The 23,240-nt window shown below is 46.5% G+C and overlaps 1 protein-coding gene across 1 annotated transcript; it reads left to right on the top strand.

Annotated features, from left to right (window-relative positions):
- Positions 1-8,694: 8,694 nt before the first annotated feature.
- lima1a (LIM domain and actin binding 1a) lies at positions 8,695-20,062 on the top strand (the record flags this gene model as incomplete). Its single annotated transcript, XM_080534422.1, has 11 exons — positions 8,695-8,816; positions 9,732-9,777; positions 12,551-12,928; positions 16,714-16,780; positions 17,352-17,446; positions 17,896-17,973; positions 18,093-18,144; positions 18,362-18,429; positions 18,604-18,737; positions 18,991-19,643; positions 19,893-20,062. The coding sequence occupies 11 exons, from the start codon at positions 8,695-8,697 to the stop codon at positions 20,060-20,062; spliced, it is 1,863 nt and encodes a 620-aa protein (XP_080390548.1).
- Between the last annotated feature and the right edge of the window lie 3,178 nt (positions 20,063-23,240).

Here is a 23,240-nt window from a genome sequence, read left to right as displayed (position 1 = left end):
CTTGGAGCAGCAGCAGTTCAGATGTTGGAATAAAGATGTGTTTTTATTTGGCAATTAAGGCCATTCCGTTGGGGCTGGACTTTGCTCCATTCATTAAAGGGAAATGTGATGAATAGTTTATGTTGGAATGTAAGAGCCGAGGAAAAAGGAAACTCCTGCGTCAATGTGTTTACACCATTTCCTGTTCTGCACCTGCCAAAGAAGAAGAGGACAATCAACTCTACAGCCAAGAACATTGACAATCACTAAGGCCCTGTTTTTTTCCTGACCATGTGACATGACTGGGCCCTGGGGTTTTCCTGGAGTTTTTACCTGGCCATATTGCGAGATATAATAGGCAGAATACACATGATCGTAGTTAACACTGCATACAGCGTCATATCAACATTTAAATCAAAATACCTCTCAACAGTAAACGGAAGGTGTACCTTTGTCCCACACAACCCTCCCCTAAGATCCTCTCTGGATCTCACGCTGCTTTCTCCTGACCCTTTGTTAAAGTACAGGATACAGATGGGGAAATGAGGGGCGGTTTGATGCCGACGACACCATTTAAATCCTTTGTTTGGAACATGTGGTAAAGGAATCTAGTTACAGAACAATGCTAAGCAAACAAACACTCCAACAGTAGGACGTGCTGTTCAGAAACCCCCAAAATAATGTTACTGTTCTATTGGTCTACAGCAATGAAGCAGGAAGCCTCACAAAGCTGAACATTTTTCATTTTAGAAGACAACATATTACCTCCTTAATCGCACCCAAGAATAAATGATGTTTAGGTACTCTACGTGTCTTGCCTTAGTCTGACTGGTCCGACTATGGTATCCGCTTAAGCAGATCCCTGTATGGTCAGCAAATTGAATTAGAAGCGTATTAGCAGAGGGTAGTGAAGCTCATGTCCTACTGAGCCCTGCAACCTGCTGTATAGGTTTACGTAGACACAGAAAACACTGTCACTTTCCTATTCACCCAACATGAGACCATTTCATGAAACAAGTAATTTAGTATAGCTGGTATTTGTGACATTTGTGTTGAATTACTATTAGACAATGTAAGGGTGCTATCTCTGATATACTGTACATATACTATTAGGTGTTATCAAACTTATAGGCCTTACAAGCAACATCATTCGTTACCTCTTGAACAATTTGTTGTATTGATTAGAAATACACTTCTTGCTAGACTTCTTTCAATAACAATAACCTTGAACTAATCTAGCGGTGATGAATGTACATAATGGTCATAATAAAGGACACTATTACATTTTTTTACAGGCTGCAGGTGTAGCTATGGGTTGTATGACCACTTCACATCAGGTTATAGAATAAAACAAACAAACACATACATAAACAAACAAAAAGCCCAATCATAATCAATAAATAACACAGGACAATTAGTGATCCCATTAATTTGATAATTGTTTGGCCTACTCAGAACATCACAGGTTTTTGATACCAATGTTTTTGTAAATGTTTTGCCATAATTGGTTAGGCTACTATTTATATACCACACACATTGCTGCGATATTGATGGTGCACATAGACTACTGGTCATCAATTTTGAGAAGAAAAAAAAACGTACCTGAAATGAGGGGTATATCCTAGTTAGAATTACAAACACATGTAAAGAAAAACCGAATACTATTATACAATTTATGTTGAATTCAATAAGCGGTTGAATTATACAACATAATTTAAATTGAAAGTTGTATGTTGTTCGTTCTGTTATCTGGTGCAACAGCCTCAGCACCCGATGCTCATCTGCGCCCCTCTCATTAGTACGCCTCCCGGACACTGGAAGGAGCCTACGTAGGCTACTTAACAGGTATTTGCACAGCATGTGTTTGTGTCTGTGTGTTCCTAGCATGAGATTTAAACCAATCAGGAGTCACCTATGCGTCACATGCCCAGCAATACAACAGAAGCCTGAGAAAAGCATGCCCAGCTTCAGACAGCTCTATCTCAAAAAAGTATAAGTGTCACAACTTAGATATTCACACCGTAGGAAGCCTGGGAACCAGATGCACATCTGTCTATAATATGTTTTGTGTACCTTAAAAACTGTTGTCGCGGTTACAAGTTAGAAATAGGGTTTGAAATGGAAATTACCATTTAAATTCCGTTTTATATTAATTCAGAATAAATCATTTGAAAATAACAATTCACAAACAAAATCACCCCAGTTAAACATAATGGGAATTATTTATATAAATGATTATTATTAATGTTTAATTACATAGTATTGTGTGTATCAAAATAAAGTAGTTTGGCTCTTATCACTGTAATCATCGGAATTCAACTTCCCAATACAGCAATGATGTCATAATGCCCACTGTGACAACTTCATTACAACCCTCCAAACGAACACAACTCAACTGTCTCTCTTCGAGTGCAGCTGCTTTTTCAAGTTACTGGATGATTTTAGCTCTTTTTAAATATGACTAGGAAGTGTGCTACTATAGGTTTATTATTGGTTATTGGTGTTTTGGTGGCCCTCCACACTCTGGAGCTCCCGCATGGTGAGGTCCTTCTGGACACACTTACACCCCCCATGGTGCTCCGGCATTGGGCCAGCACCCCTCATCTCCAGGCGGACACCCACACAGCCAAGAGTGACCTGGTCAACCGCCGGCCAAGCTGGACGACCGAACTCACTACGGTACAGGCTCACCAGAGGACCAGGGTGGCTAAGGCTACTAGACCCACCATCAGTGCCTCGCGTAGCCAAGAACAACAACAACAACAACAACAACAACAACTACAACAACAACAACAACAACAGAAACAGCTATCTGTGTGGAGGAAGGATGGAGAGGTTAATGGCAGGCCAGAGTGGACCAACCTGGCCACCACAGAGCACATTGCTAACGCTCACCAGAGGACCAGGGTGGCTAAGGATCCAGACACGGTCGGTGTATCTGACCTCACAATTGGGGAGAGAGAGAAAGCCAACGGGGCTTGCTGGATGAGGAAGTTTGGAGAGATCCTTCTGCAGGTACAGTGATGTGATGAGGCTAGTGGGGGTCTGAGAGGGGTGGAGGAGGGCTAGGACAGAACACCACGTTTGTTATAATTCACATAGTAGATGGACAGTATTTGTAGTAGTGCATCTAAGTGTTCATCGATATGTGTGTGCCACAACACTCTTCACAAAAAAGAAAAGAAAAAACAACACCATTGAAAAGTCACCATTGACTACAGAGTCAATAATATTAAAGTGAAGAGAAGGAATTATTATTATATAACTACAGTTGATGAAGGGAAATCTTACACAGCTATGAGGGGTCATTTGAGTAACATTTTGTATACCGGTAGCTATCTTTGCACTCGATCAAATTTCAAGTATTCTTACATTTTCAAAATCACATCAGGATAAGCTAATATAAAGCTATTTTGCCGTTTTTCTGTGTAGGAAGCAGGCTAATTTACAAGCGGCCAACTAGTGGTCGTTGTGTGTAAATAGCAGTTTAGCATTGTAAAAAGTACAAGTGTCACAACTTCTCACGTCTCAACTTATTCCCGTGCTCCGGCAGTGGGCTCCTCATCTCCAGGTGGACACCCACACGTCTCCAGGTCTCCAGGTGGACACCCACACGTCTCCAGGTCTCCAGGTGGACACCCACACGGCCCAGAGTGACGACCTGTTCAACCGTTGGGGAAGCGAGATGACCGAATTGACGACGGAACAGGCTCACCAGAGGACCAGGGTCCCTCGTAGCCATGTACGGACACCCAATATGGTGTACAACAACAACAACTGCTACAACTTTTTTTAGTTATTCCTATTTGGATTACTTTGGATGGACAGACAAGCAAGACAACTGTTTTAATGTTCACAACAGACAAGGAGTGCGAAGTGTGCGTTCATTATCCAACCAAACCAACTATTTTCATGCCGTGGTCGAACGGTCTTTACATAGAGTCTTCTCTTACTTTTCACACACTGCCCAGAGAAATAGAGAAGGTCCAAAAACATTGGTAGATCTATTTCAGTGTAATACTTTAAATAATATCGATATCACATATTAGGGATCCCTTGATTGGATTTTTTATATGCAGTTTCAAAAAGAGCAATTGCAAATCATTTGGCATGGCTTTTTGTATTGAATAAAAACATATATTACAAAATGAACATATAGAAAACTCGTGAACTATCCCATCCTCTGACATGTTAATCAAGATATCACATGAATATATAAAAAGCTCATTAGCTTGTGAAAAATAGACAAGATAAGAAAAGATATTCCTCCAGTTGAATATAAATTGAATTCTAACATTGACCGTAACTGTAGAGTTTATGATCCACTAGCGCCATCTAGTGGAATTGTATTCACATTGCATTCTGAATGCAATCCACATGTCCACTAGGGGGGTCTCAGATGATTCGACCTACTGTTTTGATTGATTGATTGAAAACTTTATTAGAATGTTTGCAGAAGTAGGTACATGAAAGTACATATTACATACAAGGTCAAACTAATAGGATAAAAACCCAAGAAAGCCACTGGCTTATTTCAATTGGGGTCCTTGATTGACTTGACTGTCGAATGAATTGCCACTTATCTGTCTCCAAACTGTTCTCCATTCATTCATTCATCTAACTTTTGAAAAAATATAATTGATAGAAATTTACGCAGCTCAGTAGGGCGCCCTTGAAGAAATGGATCCAGTAAAGTTCATTAACAAGGATCTGCGATCACTCCTTCCTTCATCATACATCAACATGTATCATTCCACCAGGGCTTCACCGCCGCCTGCTGGACAGTAGGGGGAACCGCATCGTGTTGGGAAAGACTCAGCAACCGGGTGGTGGAGCGACAGCCTGATCATGGTCATAGCTAATTAACAGCAATTCAATTGTTTTAGCAATGCATTGAACTAATAGCTAACTCGTTTATAGCTGATGGTTAATGTGCATCTGTTCATGTCCATCCAGCCAGACAAACGTCACGAGTGAGTGAGTAGTTGTGAGTTACTACTACCCATGACATGAGTGTTGACTTGTTGGTGACCACCTTGAAGTTGTTTCTCAAGTGTAAATGTATGGGATAACTATATGCATATTGCTGAAGGACTCCATGAATGCTGTGTCTATTCCTATTCTCTGAAACAGAGGGGGGAAACCTTCTCTCACTCCCCATGTTGTCAATAATAACACAGATTGCTGCTGATGTATGCAGGCTGCAGCTTGTTCTGGCCGTCATCAATTAGTTGAGTAATTTTGAGACTCAGCTCCAAAGAGACAGTAGGCCTACTGTCTTGTTCATGGGAATTGGTTGGCAGCCAGCTAAGAACACAATCTACACCATACTCATTATTGTGTGTCACTGAAGTGACATAAACTGCCTCTAATGCAGGACTGAAATGGCTCTGGCTACATTCATAGCTAATTGGATGCCCAGTACTGGGGCATTATTACTTATGCCAGTTCTTTGCCCATCAGTAGGCTAAGATATGTTGATTTATTTTGACTTGATTTCATGAGCTGGTATATGTGACATCAGGCGAAGGCTTACGTTCCCCTGTACTCAATGTGTGTTGGTTTGTTTGGCTTTGTTTAGTTTCGTATTAGTTAAGGCTCTGATGTCTCTGTCTAAATAGGTCAATCTGTGAATTGGATTTGAGAATCTCTTCCACAGAGATATCATATGTTGATGGTATTTCCTGTCAACGGATCACTGTAGGCTACATCACAAAGGCAGACAGTTGTCCTGTTATGATGATCTGGGCTGATGTCATGTTGAGATTGAGAGGAACGTGCCCCAGCCTGCATGAAGGCATGCATGCAGCTTATTGTTGAGCATAGAGCCTGCATGGACCACAGATCATGTCAATGATAGTCATGTTATCTACCATGTTGAGTCATGTTAGATAAGGATGATGTCATGTATTTGTTCATACAGTGGCCTAGTAGCAGTGCCATATAAGGATAAAGTGAAAGAAAGGTTTCACTGTTGGAATTATATGGGAAACATGATCAGGGTATACTTTCCTTCTCTTCCCAAAACTTTCAGTTTTCCTTTGTAGTGCTTGGATCATCTTTCGAGATTTCAGGGAAACTCACCTCTGCTCTGCCCAGTCAAAGGAAATGGCCTCTAGGCCTATTCTGTTCTTCTGACACAAGGGTTTTGCTGTTACCCAACACTCCAAATGAAACCACAGCCTGTACCTTATTTTCTCTGAAATTCCCTGTGCCATTGTTAAGTGGACATAGCTACGTGTCTGGAACATTTAGCTTAAGGAACGCCAAGCAGCAAGCCCTCCCCTGCACCACTGAATCATGTGGTTGGGATTAGAGTCATTGTGATGTGACACTGATGTAGACCCTGGCAGCCCAGCTATCTCAGCCTCAAACTCCTAATCTAGAGGGCAAAGTACCTGAAATGTCTTCGATGAAAGGAATTGTTTTGGCCATGGGTTATTGAGGATGATCGGCAGTCATTGGACTTGTGATGGAGGCTAGATATCTCTCCTGAGGGGAGCCTTGACAAGGTGGGTTTTGGCCTCACCATACACTCCAACATTTAGTTTTTCTTCCTTTTACTACCCTCACTGCTTTTGGACTTTAAAACAAAAGTAATTGTCTTATGTCTTAAACTCATCAATCCTCCCCCTTTACATAGTCTACTGTCCTGAGTCAGAATGGTGAATGACTCACATCCTCTCAGCCTTTAACCTTGTGGGAAAGAGGAGGCGGGGCCCGCCGCTCCAGTTCCAGGAATTGTGTGGGATTCCCCGCCTGCCAGTCTAGCTCTCTGTCATATTATTTACTGCACCACACTCACCTGGTAGCCCACAGATGGTGCACTCACTCACAGACAAACACATAGTGGTTTGGAATGGGAGGAGGTCTGCTTTTACCTGCCAGGTGGAAGTGAATTCTGCATCTTGATTGGTTGAGAGGAACCTCATAGTGTTGATTTGACCCCTCCCATTTCCTTAGGCGCACTATAAGACCTCAGTTGCAGTGTAAACTGAGGAGAGTGGGAGAGAAGACTAAGAGGGAACTGTACACCTGAGACTGTGGAATAGAAACTTACATCAAGAACTAAGAGAGGAAGGAGAAGAGAATCTCAAAGGTATGTAGCCTATTTAAAGAGGGTTGGGGGGGAGATAGAGCTTGTAATTCCATTCCAAGCCAGTGAGTTTGTCTGAGCTCTTTGGATATAGGCTACAATGGGAAGAGGATTGGATTGGGTATTCTTCAAAAGCCTGTTGTGGTGTACAACTGTTTGTCTGCTGATTTTTTCTCTCTGGAAAGGCTACAGTTTTTTTTGTCTCTTACTCTCTTTGTTTGTACCCATTAGACTGTTATGGAGAGTGGTGTTTAACTGCTGCTAGCTACTTCTTCTTTTTTATTGAGTAAGCTATGTTTAACTCTGTTTAATGCTGTCCATACAGATTTGTTTATGCCATATCCCCTTTGGAAATGACGTGCCTTCTGGCCGTATAGATATAGGCCTAGGCTGTTTACACGTTAAACTGCTGTTTGCTTTCGTAGCTATAGCTTGTCTGACACACAATATGAGGGAAAAAAGGATGTTCTATGCCAGGAGATATGTAAAATAGGCTTTGCATACCTTTTGAATAGCCTAGAGTCATTGTCCGAGATGCAGGTATCTCGATTTAACTTCTGCTGCGTGTATGAGCAGCGGACAAACCAGACCACCTGTCTAAGGCATCTATGAAAGAGTTGTTCCCCCCCAACCATACCTGCCAAATATGCCATTCACCCTGTCTCTCGTGTTGGGATTGATGTTATGAATCAACACAGAGGAAATGAAGTAGTGCAGTGCATCCACACGTCCTCCTAAGGGTGAGCCACTCATCTCACTCTGGGGGGATGAATGGATGGTGTGTCTAATCAGTCTTTCTCCTGTAGAAAAGAGGAGAAAGGACAACCCAGATGACTCAGTACTGTACAGGCTTGGTTCATTAACTGTGCAAACCCCCCAGAGGCTGCCCTGTCACTGGCCTCCTCATCGAGCCGCCTAGCTACACATTGTTTACGTCCGCTGGAGCAGATGTAATCCTCAGATGACAGTTACAGTGACGCTGACCCTGTGGGTGCGTGTCGCTGCTTGCCCGGCCTTCCAGACAGTGACTGCGATGATGCAGCATCCTGGCATGGAGACTGGTGGAGAAGAGACCTCCCTGTAGGTCGGAGATATGGCAGCCTGGGGGGCGCCACGAGGCCACTATCTGGCCGGGTTTGGCTGAGAGGCCTGGCTGAGAGGCCTGGCTGAGAGGCCTGGTTGAGAGTTCTGGCTGAGAGGCCCGGCTGAGAGGCCCGGCTGAGAGGCCCGGCTGAGAGGCCCGGCTGAGAGGCCCGGCTGAGAGGCCCGGCTGAGAGGCCTGGGATGAAACAGCTGGTGTGTGGAACAACTCCCACTACTGAGTCATCTACAGAACTGCACTCACATTTCCCTCCAGGGACAATAAAGGGCTAATACAGTATTGCTCTAGTCTAATGGCTGTAAAATGACAGTCACTCTTTGGTTTGCCTTGGGGTTAGCCTAATAGGATGACATATACACAGTTAAACATAGCTAAACAGAACTGTACCATGAATGACACAGTATGTTTGCTTGGCAACTTTTCTTTATGCTTTTCTGTTTGTGGTTAAACATTCTCTTCTCTTCATCCCTCCAGCCATTTCCTGAGAGACAGACAGACAGACAGACAGACAGGACAGATGGCAGTAGCTCCGTTCAGTCGCAGGCCGTGGGCGTCTCAGTCCCTGAGGGTCACAGCCAAGGAGATGTCCATAGTCGGCTCCAGAGGCCAGAACAACGCCATCGCAGAACGCTTCTCCAAGTAAGTGTCTCTGCCCAGTCACCTTATTACTGTACCTACGTAACATAGGTAGCATTTCATTTTGTAACATTGCTGATAAGTTATTTGAGCAAATCTGGCAAATAGCCCAGGTTATTACAGTGATGGATGCTGGATGCCCCCCCCCCCCCCCCCCCCGGCACACACATACACACACACACACACACACACACACACACACACACTCACCTGTCTAACTTTTTGTTTCGCTTTACCGTTGAATCTTGTTTATCTATAACATCAGCACAAACCTGTTATTCTAGTAACGTCTGTAGGCCATGTTTATTTTAGTAACTCTGAAACTCTGAAATACCCCTCAATTCCCAAACATACTCATTCTTCATTGTAAAGTACACATTTACAAATGACAAATAACATTTTTAAGTTACGTCTTAACTGTCTCCTCTTCCTTGGTACGTTCGTCATTCTACCTCTGACCACTTGGGGGCAGTGTTGAGTGCATGGATTTTGAGGGACAACTTGAGAAACTCCACAGTGGTCCAGACGTGTACTCTCCAAAGTCTTTCCCTGATTCCCCACTTCCTCTCTCCTCACCGCTTTCTTAAAAGACACATTGAAGGAGAAGGTCCTATAGGAGGAACCTCAGACCTTCTCCACCAATGTGTTTTAAGGAGGCGGCGAGGACAGAGGACGTCAGGGCTCAAGGAAAGACGTTTGAGATTTGGTTTCCCCTCAAGGCAACTCATGGGTTGACATAACAACACATGCACGGATCTAGGATCAGATTGCTCTCTCCCCAATCATAACTTAGACATTATGGCCAAGGGGGAAGAACAAGATGTCTGTTCCAGTGTCAAGTGGTTGGGGCCCAAATCATCCTAGTCCAGAGAGTCTGACGTGTCTCTGCCTCCCCTCACACCTCTCTCCTCTCCTCAGGTATCAGATGGCTGCAGAGGAGGGGAACGTGGAGAGGAAGAAAGCAGTGAGTCTCACACACACACACACACACACACACACACACACAGTAGATCCCAACCATGCCCGTCCACATGTTGCACTTGGAGGCCGGTAAAGCTTTAATCCTTATTTAGACATCTTAATCTGTAGGTAATACTGCTGATGGTGAACAGAGAGCAGCTCTTAATGCCTTACATGTCTAGTGCTGCCCAGGGACTAATAAATGAACTACTAATGTATCCTAGCATAGACGGCTACAATGTAAGACCTCTCCCCCCCAGCCTACGGTTCCACTCTGCTCAGTGGTCAGCAGGCTGGGACAGAAAATTGACCCTAACCCTATACCCAAGAGGATTTAAAACTACAGGGAATTGAATTGTTTATAAAGCTTCAGTCTCAGGTACGTCTCTCTAACTGTTAGATAAGTGCTGTACTTGTGTGATCTGTATTTAGATATATACCTTTTGGTTACAAAGGGAGTCATCGGGTTTCGAGTCTAGCCCTAAGCAGAAGAGTAGAATAGAATTTATTCTTCTTCTTCTTATTATTATTATTATTATTATTATTAAGGAATGTTCGCAACTCTGGTATGCTCCCATGGTAGTTTAATTCAGACATACAAAAAGCTTTGTGGATCCAAACGTTGTCTGTAAAGAAATGGTACTGGTGCTATTACTGGTGCTACCTAAAGACCCCCTGCTGTCTGGACCAGGTGAACCATGGAGGAATCCTGGCGGTGTAGGTCATGTGATCTGTAAGCTCCTGTTTTGGCATAGCCTAAGGACTTCATTACATTACATCACATTAACTATCTCCAGCACCTTACCACTACTGTGAAAATAGCTTTCTACTATACGTTCTCTAGTCACAAAGATAAGCTCCTAAAAAGGTCCTAAGGAAATTGCCCCTTGTGTTGTCATTAGGATTAAAATGAGTTTCCAGCCAGGTGGATTGTGGCTGTTGTTTTTGAAAATCTATGTAATTTCCATAGGACCTTTTCTCTTATCTTTTTGACTACAGACCGTACAAAATCCCAGTTTTCACATAATGTAGACAAAGGTATGGGGGTAGTAATAATGTGAATGAATGTGTTAAAAATGTGTCCCTTTAACTGCAGTGTAAGGCTAGCTTTACATTTAGTGTAAAAACATAAACAATTTTGGAATATATATCATTATATTTTAATAGAAATTATGGCACATTTATTGTCAGCCATTTTAGCACACTAATTTGATTTGATTAAGAACCGAAAGTGAGGAAATCACGTAAGTCCTTTCCAGTTAGGGAAAGAGGCGTGGTACCACTGCTCTGTATCAAATTATTGTTTCCTTGATTTTTCCCCCCTTCTTTCACTGGCCGTCTCTTTCTGTTTCTGATTTTCCCTCTCCCTCTCTTTCACCCTCCCTTCCTCTATGTGTTTCTCTCTCTCTCTCTCTCTCTCTCTCTCTCTCTCTCTCTCTCTCTCTCTCTCTCTCTCTCTCTCTCTCTCTCTCTCTCTCTCTCTCTCTCTCTATCTGGCATAGGGGGGTGGGCTATAGCTCCTATCCTTCATACTGATCTGTTCTAAAGGCTCACATCTGGAGAACTTTTATCATTTCCACCCGGCAGACACAGCCAGGCAGACACAGCCAACTGGATCTCCAGGTCACCAGGCTTTCCAAGGTTTTTATCCTTCTCTTTGACAAAGGGAGACAGAAGTTTAGTCTGACTAAGTTCTCTTTGTTTTCTGTACATCTTTCCTCTCCTGTCTGTCCTTCTGTTGTTTCTTCTTGTTTTAAGGGTTGAGATGACATTATACTGACAATGAGTCAATTGTTTACTTGAAAGAAGGTCGACTGACAGTGCTGGCAGGATTGTTCCACTTCTCAGGAAATATGTTTTCCATACTCTACAATTTCAATCAAATCCATGTTTGACAGTGGTCATAGTGACGTTACTAGTGTGTTATCTGATATGGTCCTGGCAGTTTAACGGGCATGAGAAACTGCCATGTCATGACCCCAGGTAGTGGGGCTTTAGCCAGGAATGCTACATTTTAACTGTGGTTGCCAATCTGAATGCTACAATATGACGGTCTCCTGTGGCTATTTCAGTGACTGGGTCTAAGAGTGTTCTTGGCCCTGGCCCTGGGAGTCCTTACCTCCTCCTCATTCTGCTAACGTCATTGCGGCATCACTCCTCTATCTAGCATTCTACAGAGTTTCTATTCCAGAGCACACTGCTGGACTGAAAAAAAAATCAGGTGTAGTGCTGAGGCACAAATATGTACATTTCTAGCCTGCAAACTGCGACACTTCAAATGAATGTGCAATAACACTATGTGCAATATGACAACCCTAGTCGTCTATCTGTACAGTATAGTATAGTGGATAGTGTACATAGCCTTTATTTATGTAAACCAGCTCCTTCCCTTCTTGTTTTTTTTCTTTTCTTTCCTAGCACCAGGGGAGCCACCCCTCCTAAATTTCGTTGTTTGGTACCTGTACTATAGCAATGACAATAAAGACCATTCATTCATTCATTCATTCATTCATTCACACACAGCAAAGGAGTCATCCTTGTCTTTGACTGTGACCAATTATGCTGATCTGGGCAACCCTTGTTTCAAACCACGTTTCTCGGAATTGCTGAAAAGAAGTGTTGTCTCATATTTAAAATTAGTCTGACTCTCTCTCTCTCTCTCTCTCTCTCTCTCTCTCTCCCCTCCTTTCTCTCTCTCTCTCTCTCTCTCTCTCTCTCTCTCTCTCTCTCTCTCTCTCTCTCTCTCTCCCCCCTCCTCTCTCTCCCTCTCCACCTAGGTAGCCGAGCCGACCGTCCGCAGTGGCAACCTGAGTGTGTTGAAGAAGCGCTGGGAGCAGCCCGTTCCCCGAGACCAGCCGCTAGACACGCCTTGCGCCCCGCTACCCTGCGCTCGCCTCGCACACCCACGGGGCCTTAAACCCAAACCCACAGCCCAGCCCCAGACTCCTCTCCCGGAAGAGCACGGAGACGCCCCCAGCGCAGCTCGGCACCCCCCCAGCCCTGAGGCCCAGACCCAGGCAACCATGGACGGGAGGCAGCAGCAGGGAGACCCTGAGAGGCTGGAGGCAGCAGAAGTGCCTTGTGTCTCCATAGAGAAGCCCGACGTCCCCCTCAACAGCCTGAAGATGATGTTCGAGAAGGGCGAGAACAACAAAGTAAGTACAACTTCAGTCCCATCTTGCTTGTCAGGTCCATCAATGCCTCAATGCCCTGTGACTCAGCTGGTAGGCCTTTCTGTTTAATCGTATGCAGTGAGAGTGACTTATGTGTTTGCCGAAGCAGGCCCCGTAAGAAGGGCCAACAGTTTCTTCTCACTAGGGAACACTCTGGGCCCTAGTGATGAGGCACACGTGGAAGCCTTGGGGACTCTCAAAGGGCTATGGTTTTGTTCTGGTTCATGCAGCATGACATCCATCATCTTCTCACAAACTGAAGAGTCTGTTTGTTCTGTGGTGGTGGTGGGGGGGGGTCAGAAACCCCCCAGGCTCCAGTCATGCTGCTAGTCACATGGACTGGCCTCATTTCAGTCATTTGACTGAACACTGAGGACATAAACATTCCCACGTTTATGAACACTGAAATGAGAGCGGAAAAGAGAAGACGGGAAGGCATTCTGAAGCATGCTAATCATATTAGGCCGTGCGTTCCAGAACAGTCGACCAACCTGCGTCCCTAAACCACGGTGACACTGTGTTTCATGCATTCCAGAACCGTCGACCGACCTCCATCGCTTACTAGAGTCATCTTTTATTTTTATTTTTTATTAATTAATTTATTTATTTTAAGGGCATAAACCAATACAATATGTACTGAAAACAAAAACCTACTAGCACCATCTATTGTTGCCTGAAGTGTTTCTGTCTGTGTAAACCTGTTATACCTGTGTATAAGCACTAACACGCTCAAGGGTGTTCTATATCTAGGATATCGGTGCGGCTGTGATGGTCAACGGTACTCAGCCGCGCCTCGCGCCTATAACCCGCGTCACAGCCGTCCCAAATCAATATCCCCGATATAGCACACTTGGGGGGTTATTGCTTGATGCGTCCAGACCCGACCCTCCCTGGCTACGTCCAGAACCTCCCTGGCTTTTGAGATGACCCAGTCTTGCCCAACCTTGAGCCTATCAGAGAAGCTTCTTGAAGACTCCACACCCTCGCTAGTTTTCCTAACCTAAGCAGCACACAGAGCAGGCCTCTCCCAGCTGACAGGAAGTGCCCTGGCCCCAGCACTGCGGCTGACCTGCCTGTGTGCCTGATCCCCTTCTCTCCTCCAGCTTCAGGGATGATGTCATGGGGTAGGCATGCACATGACTGGAGACCGAAAGCTGAGACAATGACCCTCCTCTGATCCCCCCACCCCCCGCAAACCTCAAAAACAGGCCTACCCCCTCTCCTTCTCCCTTACTGGAGGAGCCAGTCATGAGGCTGAGCCACTGTGAAATGAATTGACCTGATCTCACTCACACACACACACACACACACACACACACACACACACACACACACACACACACACGCCTCCCTCCCTAGTCCCCCTCCCCAGCCTCCCTCCTTAACCCCCCACCCTAGCCCCCCTCCACTAGCCCCCCTCCACTAGCTCCCCTCTGAAGGCCTGCCCTCTGCACCTCTCTCTCTCTCTCTCTCTCTCTCTCTCTCTCTCTCTCTGTGTCTCTCTCTGTCTCTCTAGATAGAGCAGGGATTCAGGGAAGCGGCAGGCTCCACGTCGGCTGTCCCTACCTCTGCCATCGCAGCCAGAGATCTAATGAGTAGGATTGAGTTAGTTAGCTGTCGGTTAGGAGCTCTTCCAAGAAAACCATGAGCGCTCCAGTGTAGGGCTCTCCTCCCCTCAGTCTCCACGTCCTCTCTTCAGGTCCTGGCGTTTGGAAGAGGTAGATATGCGCTTATTAATTTTTCTTTGTTTGCTCTCTATGCCCGCCTGCCTTAAGCCCAGTTTGATTACTCGCGTCTCTTAAACACTCTTCGCTTTATAGTGTATTTGCTTACCTTGCCTAGCTGGGTTGCTGTCGGATTAGTGGGTTGCTGTTTTTATTAGGTTATTTACTGCCACCACGCTTTGAATTAAATCCTTTGATGGGCGGGCTTCTATACTTGACTCAACTGTAGGTAGCCTATGTGGAAATCCCCCCCCTGCCCCTCTCTTATTTAATGGGTTTCTCTAGGACTTTTTATAATGTTTTTTTGAAAGGTTTTTGACTGTGGAGCTCACTGTGATATTCTGTTCGAAATAGCCTTCTTGTTGTTTTAGCTTTATCAGTGCACCAGGGAGGGGGGGCGGTGGCGGGGCCTCTAGGGAGCGGGGGAGAGATGGGAGGGGAGGGATGGACAGGAGGGCTAGGGAGGGGGTTCAGCGGGGGCTCAGGAGGGGGGGGGGGGGGCCTGTGGGTTTAATTGTATCTGGGATTAGCAGCAGAGCCTTTGTCTGGTCACCATCTGATCAGCTGCTCTGAGGCTGGCAGCTGCTGCTGTTTATTTACCTCCTGCCCCCCCCCCCCACGACCCAACCCCCCCCCCCTCCCCAGGGGGAGCCCCATCCCTTCTCCAGTCTGGAGACAGAGAGAGGAGGGGAGACTGTTCCCCCGCTGCTCTCTAGGCTAGATAATCCTGTACTGTCTGCCGGATGGAACTGGGCCGCTTTATTTGTCTCCTTTTTCTGTATTGACAGGCTGTAGTGGCGAAATACTCCTCCTCCTCCTCCTCCTCTTCCTCCTGTTCCTCCCATCTCCCCCACTGACTGTCTGTGTGTTTGTGTGACTCTACTCTGCCCCCCCAACCCCCCCCCAACAACCCAACCCAACCCAACCCAACCCACACCCCACATCCGCCCCCTATCTCCCTGGCACCCTCCCTGGCACAGTTAATCTCTGATACCGATCATCATCATTCCCCTGTCAGCTTATACGCCTTCGTAGGCTGTTCCCGTGCCTGCGTCGTCTTGGGCTTGTGACCTTTTGTGAAATCCTCTCGTCAGGGATTTGGATCCTCTCGTCAGGGATGTGGATCCTCTGGTCGCGGGGCGGCAGTGCAGGCAGGTCCGTCTCTGGGTGTGGTGTCTGTCTGTCTGGGTCACTGATGCGCGATGGAGTCGCTCGAACTGGATCAGTTCAGTTAGCCAGTGTCTGTGGCTGGAGGAGGACCATATGATTTTTTTCGGAGGGGGTGGGGAGGGGAGGGGGGGGGGGGGCAGGGGGGGTTACATTGGAGAATGTGTTGAGATTAGATGGAAGTGACCTAATCCTCAACTCCTCGGAACATAGTGGGAAGTCTGCAAGGTAATACTACTAGATGGTTCGGTGGTGTCGGATGTGTGTTTGTGTGGCTGACTGGCTGGAATTGTGTGTGTGTGTGTGTGTGTGTGTGTGTGTGTGTACTGTAGACTGGTGAGTTGAGTGTGTGAGTGTGTGAGTGCATGCGTGCGTGTGGCAGGTGTGTACATGTCCTGGCTGAGCGGTGTGGACAGACGGCGACATCTGCCTCAGTCTTGCTGAGCTCATAAGGGGATTAGAACACACTGGACGGGACAAACACACCTCTCCTCCCCTCCCCTCCCCTCCTCTCCACCCCTCCACCCCTCCTCTCCTCCCCTCTCCTCCCCTCCTCTCCACCCCTCTCCTCCCCTCCTCTCCACCCCTCCACCCCTCCTCTCTACCCCTCCTCTCCTCTCCCCAGCTGTCTGATACAGCCCTGTAGGCCTCTCTCACCCGTGTCCTTGTGCTCAAGCTGCTAACATTGTGATGAGCATCGTCACTAAGGCTTTGTGTGCAAGCCATGAGAAAAGCCACGGGCTGACAAAGCCCCTGGCTCTGTCAGTATGATATGTTAGCCTCAGTAAGTACATTTGTGGAAATCTCAAATTCGTCATTTGACCCGTGAAGAGGACCCCCCCAGGTGGTGACCAGCGTCTGTGTCTTTGTGTCCAGGTGTCCAGAGAGGCGGTGAGGAGTGGAGGGAACGGAGGCGTCGCTGACGACATGGAGGCTCTGGGAGGTAGTTACACACTCACACTACTGACGACATGGAGGCTCTGGGAGGTAGTTACACACTCACACTACTGACAACATGGAGGGCCCTTTCCCGCGGGCCCTTTCTCAATTGTTAGAAACTCTGTCTGCGTCCTCCACTCACTTCCTCCTCAACACGCATTGGGAAGTGAGTAGCGAGGACCTGAGGAATCAAGTTTCATAACAATTGAGAGAAAGGGACACAGTCAGCAGAACGGTGCTGGGGCTGCAGGAAGTGACCCCCCCCCCCCCCCACACACACACACACACACCTTACAAATGCATGCTTCCTTCCTCTCTTCCTCTGAGCCACTACTGATCTACTTCAAATGGATTGGTGACAGCGACATGTAGAGGAGCATTGGCTTCAAATAATCATGTCAAAACAAGCAGCATTTTCAAAGGGCCTCTGTCTGTCTACACACTATGGTGAACGGATACAGTACCGTCTCTAATCTCTGTAGTCTGTGACTAGGGCCTGGGCTTTTTCCTGACCATGTGACCTGACCAGGATAACTCCTGACTGTGTGTGTGTGTGTGTGTGTGTGTGTGTATAGACGGCGGGCTGCAGGATAGCACCCCTCTGAGAGACAGGATGGCCCTGTACCAGGCAGCTGTGTCCAAGCAGGAAGTCCTCACAACCTCTGTCAGTGTGAGTAGCTACAGTGAACACCCCCGGACACCACAGGTCACTATACAGCTGTGCCTGTTAGAGATGTGTGTACTGTGTGTACTGTATGTGTATACTACATTTACATTTAGGGAATTTAGCAGATTTATTTCAAAGCGACTTACAATCGATACATTTGACTAAGCAAGTGAATCATCAATTCACCAGTCGTAGCAGGAAGAGTAATCTAGCTCAGGCCAGGGGCCATTGGCAGTCGTCGTGATATTTTAAAAAATAGACACTGGAGAAACAGTACAAGGGGGGAAGTAGAAATCTTAGGATATATATACTGTATATATGTATACTGTAGGTATTATATGTGTATACTATACTGTATGTCTATACTATGTACTTTGGCTCACTTTTGAGCTGGGTGCCATGTTGTTTTTCTCTGAACATTCCAGTCATCTGTCTCTCTGTGTGTCTGTCAGATGGATCAAATGGACACAGAGCTACGCAGCTACGGTGGGAAACAGAAGGAGAATGTACCCCCAAGTAGTATGGACATGGTGAGAACCTGTGTGTGTGTGTGTGGGTGTGTGTCTGCGTGCGTGCGTGAGTGCGTGCGTGTGCGTGTGTGTCTGTGTTGCCCCTCACTCACCTCTTCATCGTCTTCTTCTTTTCTCAGGGTCCGGACTCTGAGCCCAACAGTTGGAAAAGTTCCACCACTGACGGCAATGGTACCTCAGTCTTAATGTTCTCTTTTCATATCTTTGGGATCATAAACGGCATTTGACTCATTTCACTCGAATCCCTGTTTTGTTCAACCGCCGTTATTTGCATGTCATGTTTGTGACGTCTACACTGTAGGCTGTGCACCTTTTCTGCTTTTCCTTGGGCAACAGCTCCCTCTAGCTGTGCCATTGTCGTTTTTTCATGCTAGTCTCGTATCACCAGCAGGGTCCAGTACTGGTACCTCTGTGTCCTCCACTCAGAAGGACCCCTCCCAGCCCAAGACCACCAGGGTAAGTCTACTGGATCTGCACTCTGAAAATCACTTACTGCATTCACTACGTCTATAGAGAAATGACAAAGGCGTTCACTGACCGTGTGACATCCCAACCTAGTAGTGTGATGAGTATGATGCATCTATTTGTATGTCTGTTTATGTTTGTTTGTTTGTTTGCGTGTGTGTTCAGGGTTTCCGCCCCCCCGTGCGAGAGAGCTGTGTGTCCTGTCAGAAGACTGTGTATCCTCTGGAGCGGCTGGTGGCTAACCAACAGGTGTACCACACAACCTGCTTCCGCTGTTCCCACTGCAACACCAAGCTCAGGTGAGGGGGAGAGTACACATGCACACACACACACACACACACACACACACACACACACACACAATAAATAGATGCAGACCAGGTGGGTATTCCATCAACTCTTTAGAGTCTCGCGAAACGTATCAAAATAAGCCTGGATTTTCCTTTAGCGACGTTGATGGAATACCCCCCAGTTCTCTGGGTATTATGCTGTCTCATTGTAAATTATTCTTGCTTTCTTACTGTATTTTTTCTGTCTCCCTCTGCTGGTCAGCCTGGGGAACTACGCCTCCCTGCACAGCCACGTCTACTGCAAGCCCCACTTCTGCCAGCTGTTCAAGGCCAAGGGCAACTATGACGAGGGCTTCGGCATGCGGCCTCACAAGGAGCTGTGGGAGACCAGAGGGGAGGCTGGGGAGGAGCAGGGGTCCGTGCCGGCCCAGACCCCGGTGAAGACCCCCACGGAGCAGCTCGCCAGCCCCAACGTCGAGGAGTCTCCTCTGGCCAAGGTCACTGATGTGACGGCCTCCCTGGAGACCCTCGGCCAGAGCTCGGCAGACAAGGCGGAGAAGCCTGTGGAGACTCGCAGGCTGAAGATCTCCTGGCCCCCCAGCGCCGAGGCAGAGGAGGGCCACGCGGCGAGCAGCCCCGTCTCCGAGGAGGGCGCCTCCAGGCCTGTCCGGGCCAAGTGGCCCCCCGAGGAGGACGTACCCTCCCCAGACCAGAGCCTCGCCGGCCCCGAGTGCAGCGAACTCTCCAGCCTGCGCAGGTCCGCCTCCCTCAAGGAGCGCAGCCGGCCCTTCTCGTTGGCCGGCCAGGCCCATCACCCCGCCCCTGTGGCCAGAGAGGCGCCCCTGCCTGAGGAGAGACCGCTCAACCCTGAGCCCCAGAGCATGGAGCTAGAGCCTGATACCCACACGCCTACTGGTGATGACGTGGATATACAGGGGAGCTCAGAAGAGGAGAAGGAAGAGGAGGAGAAGGACAAGGAGGAAGAGGAAGAGAGAGATGCTAGTCTGCAAGAAGATGACTCTCTAGGAGGGGGAGACCAAGAGGAAGCAACAGAGGAGGACAAAGAGGAGGAGGAAGAAGAAGAAGAGGAGGAAGGGGAGGAGATGGAGAGAGAGGATGGAGGAGAGGACATGCTCCCTCTAAAACCCCAGACTGCCTCCCCAGAGGCCACGCCCCCCTCGTCTCCTGAAGCGGAGGCCAAGCCTAACCGGCAGTCCCAGGATGTGGGGTTCTGGGACGGCGCGGAGGAGGGCCGAGGGGAAGCGTCTGTCGAGGACATGATCAAGAGGAACCGTTACTATGACGACGATGAGGAAGAGGACGAGGGGAACTGAACGGCCCTGTCGTCTGCCATGAACGTAATAGCCATAAACATCAGACTGTTTCCTTTTCCTTCTCCTTCCTCTTCTTTTGAACTTTTTAGATTCGGTCTCTTACGTACCTAAAGAAAAGTCTGTTTGTTTTTGTGAAGTGACAGGTCAGGCGTGTGCTCACCGAGTGTTTTTATTTGTGCCTCTGGACTATGACTGTATTTGGAAATTGTTCATGTGTAAGTCTTCTGAATGATTGACATGAAACGCAGAGCAGTGTGGTGCGTACCATTATAATGCTAATTTTAAACAAGAATATCCCATTTTTATAAAATATTGGAATGTTTTGGAATGTGTCATGAAAGAACTAAATGTAACTATTCATCTTTGTTTCACCTGCATCTCTGAATGAGAGAAGACAGAGTCACATGATCATCTGAGATGGTTTGTTTTATAAGAAAAAAGCAGGAATACTGGTCATGTCCTGTCAGGTCAGAGATTATGGAGAAAAGAAAGAGGACACCATTGAGACAACAGTCTGCTGTTGCACATATGACTGTACTGTTCAACTTGTTTGATGTCAAGTCTTCCTGTGGGGTATGTTTGACACACACGTTCTTTGTGAAACTGGAAACAACATTCACAACTAAGTGTAATTTAGTTTTCTTTCATTGTCACTGAAACATTGGGACAAATGGTCACTGCTTGTACACATTAGGTGAAACTAAGAGGGTCATTCCATGTCTCTGAATGTTATCGGAGGGTTTGTAATCGTACGTTTTACACTTTATTTTCAAGGGACCAAATCTGGATTGTTATTGTTCATATGAATAAAGAATTGTTGTACACAAAATCCCGATATTTAGGCCTCTCATTTAACCCTACGCTGGCACAGTTTAGTTAGAAGACGGAAGGTCTAGGAAAACAATTCCAACAACAAAACGACACACATGGAAATAACCATTTTTATTATCAAGGTATTTACATACAATTGGCAAGACCATCATTACATGCTGCACATAAGCAAGGTGCTAGATAACATAACATTACATTAAGAGCCCAGTTAAACAAGGGGCTGTATGTGACCATTCATCATGCACAAGTGGTTGCATTCATCCTTCCATAAGCTAGGAGCACAGAGGCCAGTTCATAGCCCTAGACATGCACTACGACAAATGCCAGACAGAATGTTGTTGAGGTATGTGATTGTATTGATACCAGTGAGTGAAATAAATGCACACGCTCATCAGCATCAATAAGTTATTCTTATCCAGCTAGTAATATCATTGCAATTAACATTATGGACATGGAAAGACAGCCAACCTACAGTTTGTCAATAAGGAAAACATTTCCATGAAACTTGATGCTTTTAACTAGGTGATAGTTGCTGTATCCATGCATGGATGGATGGATGGATGGATGAATTCATGAATGAATGAATGAATGAATGAATGAAAACAAGGCTCGAGGTCTGGGATTGTATAAACATGATTCAAGGAAGGTCAGACATGACAAGGTGAAATGAACATCATCATTCATTGTTGGGTTAAATCATCCAAAAGAGATATGATATGTCATGTTAGTTAATCAGATTCCCTTTAGCATGATTGTGGGAAATACAGTACATGACACATATAAGCTGCCAAATCAGACACATTTGGCATAGAACCGAAACAAGCTTCTCTCATCCTTTACGAACATGTACGTTTAATTTACTGTGAACACATACAGACACCCCTGTCCCACCCTCTCTGTGAACACATACAGACACCCCTGTCCCACCCTCTCTGTGAACAGTTACAGACACCCCTGTCCCACCCTCTCTGTGAACACATACAGACACCCCCGTCCCACCCTCTCTGTGAACACATACAGACACCCCTGTCCCACCCTCTCTGTGAACACATACAGACACCCCTGTCCCACCCTCTCTGTGAACAGTTACAGACACCCCTGTCCCACCCTCTCTGTGAACAGTTACAGACACCCCTGTCCCACCCTCTCTGTGAACACATACAGACACCCCTGTCCCACCCTCTCTGTGAACAGTTACAGACACCCCTGTCCCACCCTCTCTGTGAACACATACAGACACCCCTGTCCCACCCTCTCTGTGAACACATACAGACACCCCCGTCCCATCATCTCTGACCAAGCAGCAAAGATGCGCCCCCTGCTGGTGCTGCTGTGTACTATTCTCACCCCTAATCATTATCACACACGTCTAAAGTGCTTGTGACAACAATATATCGTATCTTTTCACCATTGCAGCAGACATTGGACACAATGTCATTGTCATTCAACAGAATAACAGTCTCTTATTCTTGACTAAAATATGGAACTTAGCTGTGGTTGCAATATACAACACATACTTACAAGAGAAATACATCTGAACGTGATATCATAATTTAGCCCTCGTATATTGATAAACCGTGAGACTAAAATGCTCCCTGAATCAGAAGGGGCATTTTAATCTATGTATGTCTAAAGCTTTTCCTCTGATTGAAAATGGAGTCGTTGTCTTTTCGACAGCTCAAGCAGTCTGAGGAGGTATCACTGCCATTTTAGTTGGAACAGCATTTCTTAACTCCCATACGTTGTTTTTTTTTGTCATTATCAAAATGGCACTTAATTGGGATACGTCTCTGACAAAATAACCAGTAAGATAATCCTCCATAGGGAGAGCAAACAATCACTTACAAAGTGCTCTGGCATAATGAGTTACACCTTAACCCTCCGACTATCTCTCTCCGTTGGAGAAAGCCTAACATGCCAACAGTCTTCCCTTACATGTGACCAGCTACATGTTTTTTTATTCCATGTACAGAGAACCCTAAGAAATGAACATATTATTGGGGAGAGATATACAAATCTGTACATTCAAAAATATACAGTATATGGTCATTTACAGTATTGATTTTACATGTGTATTCACAGACATTTCAGACTCTGGACTCTTGGGTAAGGGCTTAGAAGTTAGTACAGAGATGCCATTCTTTTTGCTGTGCAGAAGAACACTATGTTCACCTCCAGCCAGCCCGAGGGGGGGGGGGCAGGGTACAGAGCACCCTCACAGGAGGGCTCCCCCCCCCCCGCCCCCCGCCCCCTCCACCCGTCCCCCCGCCCCCTCCACACAGAGATATGGGTCAAATCTCAAGACTCCTCCATTCCTCATGTCCTCTCCTTTCCTCCATTCCTCATT

The sequence above is a fragment of the Nansenia antarctica genome, assembly GCF_963989245.1.
Source record: "Nansenia antarctica genome assembly, chromosome: 6".
NCBI lineage: Eukaryota > Metazoa > Chordata > Actinopteri > Argentiniformes > Microstomatidae > Nansenia > Nansenia antarctica.
This window is presented reverse-complemented; position numbering and strand designations above follow the sequence as displayed.